The sequence below is a fragment of the Sphaerodactylus townsendi genome, linkage group LG06 (assembly GCF_021028975.2).
Source record: "Sphaerodactylus townsendi isolate TG3544 linkage group LG06, MPM_Stown_v2.3, whole genome shotgun sequence".
NCBI classification, from domain to species: domain Eukaryota; kingdom Metazoa; phylum Chordata; class Lepidosauria; order Squamata; family Sphaerodactylidae; genus Sphaerodactylus; species Sphaerodactylus townsendi.
This window is the reverse complement of record NC_059430.1, coordinates 34658438-34665704: the sequence shown is the minus strand read 5'-3', so window position 1 is coordinate 34665704 and position 7267 is coordinate 34658438. Positions and strand designations below refer to the sequence as shown.

The following is a 7267-nucleotide window of genomic DNA, read 5'->3' as shown; positions in this document are numbered from 1 at the left end:
CACCCGCTGCTGTTTGCCCGGCAGCGGGTGGAAGGCACCTCTTTTGAAAAACCTCGCTGTGTGAACTCCTCCCCAGGGACAGTGTTTTTGCCATCCCTGGGGCGCTGCATTCTACCCGTGTGGAAACAGCCACTGTTTTCACACCTCTGTTTTTGGCCCAAGCAGAATCCACGTATAAGAGAGAGCCTGATAGGATTACAGCATCTTTGCATCCTTTTGACCAGTATAACACTCGTATTCTAATGTGCTTTCATGTTGTATCCAAAGATTTGATCCCTGAAGTCTCACTAAAATATTGCTGTTCATTGTAGGTGATGTGCAACACAGTGGACTGATTAGGTTCTGGATCATTCTTGCTCAGCTTTCTAGCAACCGTTGATTTTGGTTGTGGTTACGGTTAGGGTTAGGGTTAGTACCCCAGGAAGTCCACTGAGACCTGGTTCTTCTCTTTCACCCTTTGTGCCCATTGATCCAGGTTTTCGTGGAAGGTTTGTTATGCCAGATGCTCACAGAACACCTGAAATACAACTAAAGAGAAAAATGCATCAGTTCAAAGAACACTGAACTGTATGTCAGAGCAGAGAGTTTTTTGAAAGTCCCTTGGAAAGGTGCTTTCTATTCAAAATACCCTGCAGTTGTTTGGTTAGCAACACTTCTATGCTGTATGTCATATTTGGAATATATTAATCTTATTTTTTGGGGAAAAGATTCATTCACAAAAAATGGTTAAAAGCCAAAAGCTCTAAAAAAAATTAGCACTGTGTTTAAATAAACAGATGGAGTTGAAGATGTCAGCTAAAACGAAAGTTATTTTTCAGTCTCTACATAAGAACATAAGAAAGAGCCTGCTGGATCAGATCAGAGTCCATCTAGTCCAGCACTCTGCTACTAGCAGAGGCCCACCTTTGAGAGCTCACATGCAGGATGAGAAAGCAATGGCCTTCTGCTTCTACAAATCTGTCAACAGAAAAAGGATACCTTACCCCACAGTTAAATTCACAACCAATGGAAAAATCTTTAATTTTCCCCTCTCTTCATGCTCCAAAGTTAAATCAAAATAGTCAGTCCGTGTATATTTTTATTTTTCAGATTTGATAGTCTGCCTCAAAGCACACAGCAGTGTTCTCCAACCTTTCCAGGCCTAGAACCCCAATGAGTAGTAAGACCATTGCAGGAAGCTGCATAAAACCACAGTCATTGGGACCCTTTGTTGCAATGTTGTTAAGGCTATCATAAAAAGTTATAGTGGGAGGGTTGCCATCAGGTTGTAATATATACACACACACAAATATATATATACACAAATACACATGAGACATCTAAAAAGTTTGCAGCTCATTCATCATGAATATGGATCACCACAAATAAAGTTAGACAATAGCTTGGCCAAGGGGCATAGGTGTGGGGGGGAGCCGTGAACTTCCTAGAGTTTCTGAGTTGAGTCTTGGCCTGTATCTCATTTCAGGGCTCTTATCTAGCTCCCCTCTTGCAGAAAAGTCCTTGAAGAGGTCCCATGGCCAGCATCTCTTTAGTGCACCAGAGAAGGAGTTTGCCCTGATAACTTGGCCTCATGCGTTTAGCCATTAGTTCTGCTGTCATTGTTTTCTTTTGTTGGCTTATTATAAATTGCCTGGTGTCTATTTGGGTTTAAAATTATGCTTTAGGTTATTTTATCCAGCATCCCAGATATTGTCTTGGGAAATGAACTGTGCAGTGAATTAGTAAATAGCTGACTTCAATATGAAAACAACCATTGCCTTGTGCCCTGGAATTTCTTTTAGGTATACCAGGTTATCCCAAAGGTTTACCTGGAAACAATCACACCCAAACCAGAAACTCCCTAAAACAAAAGACAACATTTATTTAATACGCATGAGTTTAAGAACAAAAGGCTCAAGGACCCTTAAATTACATATATAGGCACTGATAAAGGCACTTTGTTACAAATTTCATCATTTCAAGCAGATTAGAATATGATTGGTAACTACTGTGGCCTGATAGTCCTGTCCTGTTGCTACAAGGCAAACATGAGCCTGCTCTTTTGACATTGACTTAAGTGTTACAATACAAGATAAGTCTGATGTAGACTGTGTAACTCCTTGAAGGGGAAACTAGCTGACGATTTAAGCTTCTTGTATATATTTTGGAAATACTGTTAGTTTAGCAATTAGTGAATGTATTCAGTCCATTCTGACTGCTAGCCACATTTATGCAAATATTTACCTCATTTTTAAATCCCTCCGGTCTCCAAAGACTTTGCAGAATCCTCTTCTCAATATCATGGTGTACCAGAGATACATGGACAAAGTCTGTGTATCTGGGGTTCCCCCCCTCTCCAAGTGCTTCTATGGAACCATCCAGGGAGGAGGAATAGAGGCTCTAATGTACATTTAATGTCTGGCACTAAACCCTCCTTACATTTTCCTCCTGTCTTGGGCAATGAAAAAGCTTGTAGGGTGATTAACAAGCAGGGGCTTCCTATTTTCCATATAGCTAAAAGGGGAAAAAGGCCAGAAATCATAAATAATATTGTGTGCTAAGGAGAAAATGTGATACTCCCCAACAGAATCCATTTTTTTTTCATTCTTGTGATTGCTATGCTATGCTTTTTACAGACATAAATTGATTTTTTTCCCTGTGTGTGTTGTACGGTAGTAAGTTATAATGTGTTTCACATAAAGATACTAGTTTGGTCAGTTGAGATGCAGTGGTTGAGAAAATTACATGCTTCTGCATTGGAACATAATCCTGAACCAATATGAGAATTATCATTCATTTTTATGCACTGCCTTTGTTAAAACCATTGTTTTGTGCATTATTGAAAACAGTACTTTGATATTAGAGCATTTATGCCAAAATGTGTTTTTTACTTTCAAACTTTCAAATGGATGTGGGGTGGAGAGCAGAGCTAGGTAGGCACTAGGGCCCAGGCAGAACATTCTATAACAAAGGTCCAGCATGCTTTGCTCTGTGGCAGAGGAATATATAATCTACTAGCATCTTTATGTGAAACAGAGGCTCTTTCCACACATGCAGAATAATGCACTTTCAAACTGCTTTCAATGCTCTTTGAAGCTGTGCGGAATGGCAAAATCCACTTGCAAACAGTTGTGAAAGTGGTTTGAAAACGCATTATTTTGCGTGTGCAGAAGGGGCCAGAGTATAGTGATGAGCATTTTTTTACGATACCAGTAGCAGCCTCTTAGTATCTGCATACTCTTAGTATCTGCTGTGAGCATAAGTTTTCACTTAGCCACAATGTGTTTTCAGCAGTGAAATGATTAATGCTATCTCCCACCGTTCCCCTTTCCCTGCCCACTGGTAATAATCTGCCATTTTGTGAACGTTTTCTAGAAGCTAGGTTTTTGTTGCCTTTTTTTTGTTTTCTGGAGATAGTATTCTTCCTTTCACCTGTTCTGGACCACATGCAATCGAAAACTGAGATGGACTATATAAGCACGTCTGCTGTAAGACTTCACTGTATTTCTACACAGTGCACAGCAATCCTACACATAGTTACACAATTCTAAGGCCTCTTCTGCACACGCAAAATAATGCATTTTCAAACCACTTTCACAACTGTTTGCAAGTGGATTTTGCCATTCCGCACAGCTTCAAAGAGCATTGAAAGCAGTTTGAAAGTGCATTATTCTGCATGTGTGGAATGAGCCTAAGTTTCTTGACTTCAATTGACTTGGAAGGGTGTAACTGCCTAGAATTGCAGTTAATGCATTGCAGTTACAAAACTCTAACCATTAGATGGTGCTAGAAGTCTTCCATAGCAATAGCCACTAAATTGCTGCAATAGTTCTTTTCAGGTCTTCAACAGAATTATAGTGTTTCTTAACCCTTCTCACCCACTTTTGGTGCACATTGAACATGTGAAAAACAAAAAGGTCTCTTTAAAGGCACTTTTAGTTTTGTCAACCAAGTAGTGGTCATGCAAGTTGACCTACAATGACTTTTCAAAATCCCATGCTCTTTACAAGCCACACAGAGTTTTTGCCTTCAGCTTTCAGGATAGCACTAGATCAGGGGTCAGGAACCTTTTACACTCAAAGAGCCATTTGGACCCATTTTCCCCGGAAAAGAAAACTCATGGAGCCGCAGATACTTTTTGACATTTAAAATGAAGATAGCACTGTGTATTTTGGTTTTTTACCTTTACGCTTTGTATAAAGCAATTATGGTGTGTTGCTTATGAAATCCATGAAGTGTTACTGAGAAAAATATATTTTATTTATGTAAAGAACACACTTTTAACATTTTGAACTCTTAAAAAAATAAAAAAAACACATTGAGTTGAAGGTCTCTTTCAAATCCTCATATCGCCTTTGGGTCTTCAAAGCGTGTAACAGAGCCTTGACCTGAATTTAAAAAACAAATTGGAAAAAAATCACTATAAATAATGAAAAAGAAATATTTGCAAAATATCTGTATAAATATTTATTTTACCTGGTTAATGGGACTTCTGCTCCTGAACCTCTGCGCACAGCGTCTGCAAATCGGGACTGTACGATGTCACTTTCATCTTTAAGCAGGACTGTAAGCTGTCATCTTTGAGACGTGAGCGGTACTTGTTTTTAACATAGTTCATGGTGGAGAATAGCTGCTCACATGCGTATGTGGATCCGAAGATCGACAAGACTCCAAATGCATATTTTTTCATGTTTATGTAGGTGTCAGGGATGGCATTCCATGTGTCAAAAACTAGTTTGTCCGGTCTTGGAAGGTTCTCAATATCACTCCATTTGTGATTCTGAACAAGCGTGGCCTTTTGACGGGCAACATTTTCAAGATCCTCTGTCAAGCGTTTGAATTTGGTCACCCACATATCTTTGTCAGCTATGTCAGCCAGCTCCAGCTCCAGATCAGGGTGACTTACACCTGCAAATGCAGTCACATTTAACAGGGATGGATCGATGGTCAGAGGAGTGATGGGGAAGGACAATGTGGCTCTTTCCTGTCTGAACTCACTGAATCGTTTCCCAAACGATGCTTGCATTGTGGTGACTGCAGACTGCAAATACTCTGAATTTATCACCTCGTGAGCTTGTTGGTATTCCTTTAAAGAGGGGAAGTGAGACAGTGTGCCTCTCTGTAAATCTCTGGCAAAAACTGTCAGTTTGCGCTCAAACGCTAACACCTCCTCCAGCATGTGTAGCGCTGTGCCTCCTCTCCCCTGAAGAGTTGTATTCAGTGTGTTCAGGTTCGCTGTCATGTCCACCATGAAGTGCAGCTTTTCCAGCCACTCTGGCTGTTCCAGCTCAGGAAAGGCAAGTCCTTTGCTGCTCAGGAAAGTTTTCACCTCTTCCAGACAGGCAACAAAGCGTTTCAACACCTCTCCTCTGGACAGCCACCGGACTCTGTTATGCAGCAGGAGATCAGAGTAAGTGCTGTCCACCTCATCCAGCAACGAACGGAACTGACGGTGATTTAAACCTTTTGCTATTATTTTATTGATGATCTGGATGACAAGATTCATGACCTCTGTGCATTCTGGAGGAAAAGTTTGTGCGCACAATGCCTCTTGGTGCAGGATGCAGTGAAACGTCAGCAGCTTTCTGTCCAGTGACTTCTGCAGCAAGGCCACAAAGCCCTTGTGCGCTCCAGTCATACTCGGTGCCCCATCAGTAGCCACTGACACTAGGTGGGTTGTGTTGATTCCTTTGGCTCTTAAACAATCAAGCACAGCCTCACAGATGTCCTCCCGCCGTGTCTGGCATTTTAGTGGTACCAGATCAACCATCTCTTCCTGTGGCCCAGCAGAGTTCACATATCGGCAGAACAAAGCTATTTGTTCAATGTCAGTATTGTCTTCGGACTCATCGCAGGCAATAGAGTACGCTGCAGCTGCATTGATGTCTTTAACTTGATGTTTTGTGATATTCTCTGCCATTTTTATTGTTCTTTCTTTGACAGTCCTCGCAGAGAGAGGCATCTCTCTGATTTTCTGCACAATTTCTCTCTTGTTTTTAAAGTCCGCAAATAGGTGTTCTGAAATCTTAATGAATGACTCTTTAATATAGTCTCCGTCTGTGAATGGCTTCCCATGCCTGACTATTTCCTGAGCGGCCACAAAACTTGCATATGTTGTTGAATGTGCAGACTTCATCCACTTCTTGAATTGATTTTTCCTCAGATCAGCCTTCCGGATCAGTTCCAAAACAGCTTTTTTTCTCTGCTCTCCCTCCGGATATTTTTCAGCAAAGGCTGTGTGTTTATTTTGGAAATGTCTTGCGACATTTGACCTTTTATTGTTAGCCAGTCTCTCTCCACAAATTAGGCATACTGGTAGTGTTACCGCGCTGCTCAGGGCAACACTTTCCTTGCTCTAGAGTATCCTGCTCTCAGCAGCGCCCAGGAACCCAAGCAAGACCCGACAAGGCTTGGATAAAATAAAAGTGATTTATTGAGATGCTGACCTAAGTGTCAGCACCTCCGCTCCACGCAACAACTCCTGCTGCCTAGCAGCCCTACAGCACCTTAAGTACACTTTCTCCCGCCGGGAGCCCGGGAGCGTGAGAGACAGCCCACCCCCATTCATTAACAGAATTCAAAACAACCAATCATTCATTTGCAACATGCAGGAACCAATCAGGAGTCCGATAAAGCGTCCCCTTCTTGAGTTTAGCCAGAGTAGAGGCGGTAGCGTGTCAGTGGCGGGGAAAACACAAAAGGTTTCCCCAGGTGTCCAGGGTCAGGAAGCGAAGAGTGATGGCCGAGAGCTTCCTTCTCTGCCTGCTGGCCCGGGGATTAGGCAGTGAGCACTTAGGCTGAGATCTCCTTTTGTCAGCGTGTATCGGAACTTTACACATGAATAGAGGATGGGCCCAGGTGGAGCGGAGATGGCTCTCTGCCTTGGGCCAAGGAGGTTCCATATGTCATAAACACAAAGAAAACTTACAAATCCTATTTTCTAGCTAATACAATTTGATTTCTACCTAGCTAACACAGAAAAAACTAAAACAGATTTAACCTTTAATTCGAACACAGTCCAGAAGTGGAGGGTACCACTTCTGGCTCCGCTATCATTCCCCTTTCTGGGCTTTCATGCCATAGCCATCATGGCATGGATGCCAGACAATTCTAACCCTGGGAATACGGGGAGGCCCTGAGATGCCCTGGGTAATCCGAGTGGTCGCGAGGGCATGAGAGGCTCTTTGCAGACGGGGAAACATTGGGACCTTTTAGAACATATCATACACATACAAAACAGATAATCAAAAACACACCAGTAAATCAGGGGAACCATACACAGAAACCC

At 42.1% G+C, this 7267-nt stretch overlaps 1 protein-coding gene across 1 annotated transcript; it reads right to left on the bottom strand.

Moving 5' to 3' along the window:
- Positions 1–4221: 4221 nt before the first annotated feature.
- Positions 4222–6273, bottom strand: LOC125435106 (general transcription factor II-I repeat domain-containing protein 2B-like). The gene is made up of 2 exons (XM_048501153.1): positions 4456–6273; positions 4222–4367 (listed from the first exon to the last, which is right to left on the bottom strand). The coding sequence occupies exon 1, from the start codon at positions 6113–6115 to the stop codon at positions 4460–4462; it is 1656 nt and encodes a 551-aa protein (XP_048357110.1). The 5' UTR covers positions 6116–6273; the 3' UTR covers positions 4222–4367; positions 4456–4459.
- Positions 6274–7267: the final 994 nt, after the last annotated feature.

Excerpts from the sequence above, each read along its gene's own strand:
- LOC125435106 (XM_048501153.1), bottom strand. The coding sequence starts at position 6,115 with ATGAAGTCTGCACATTCAACAACATATGCAAGTTTTGTGGCCGCTCAG.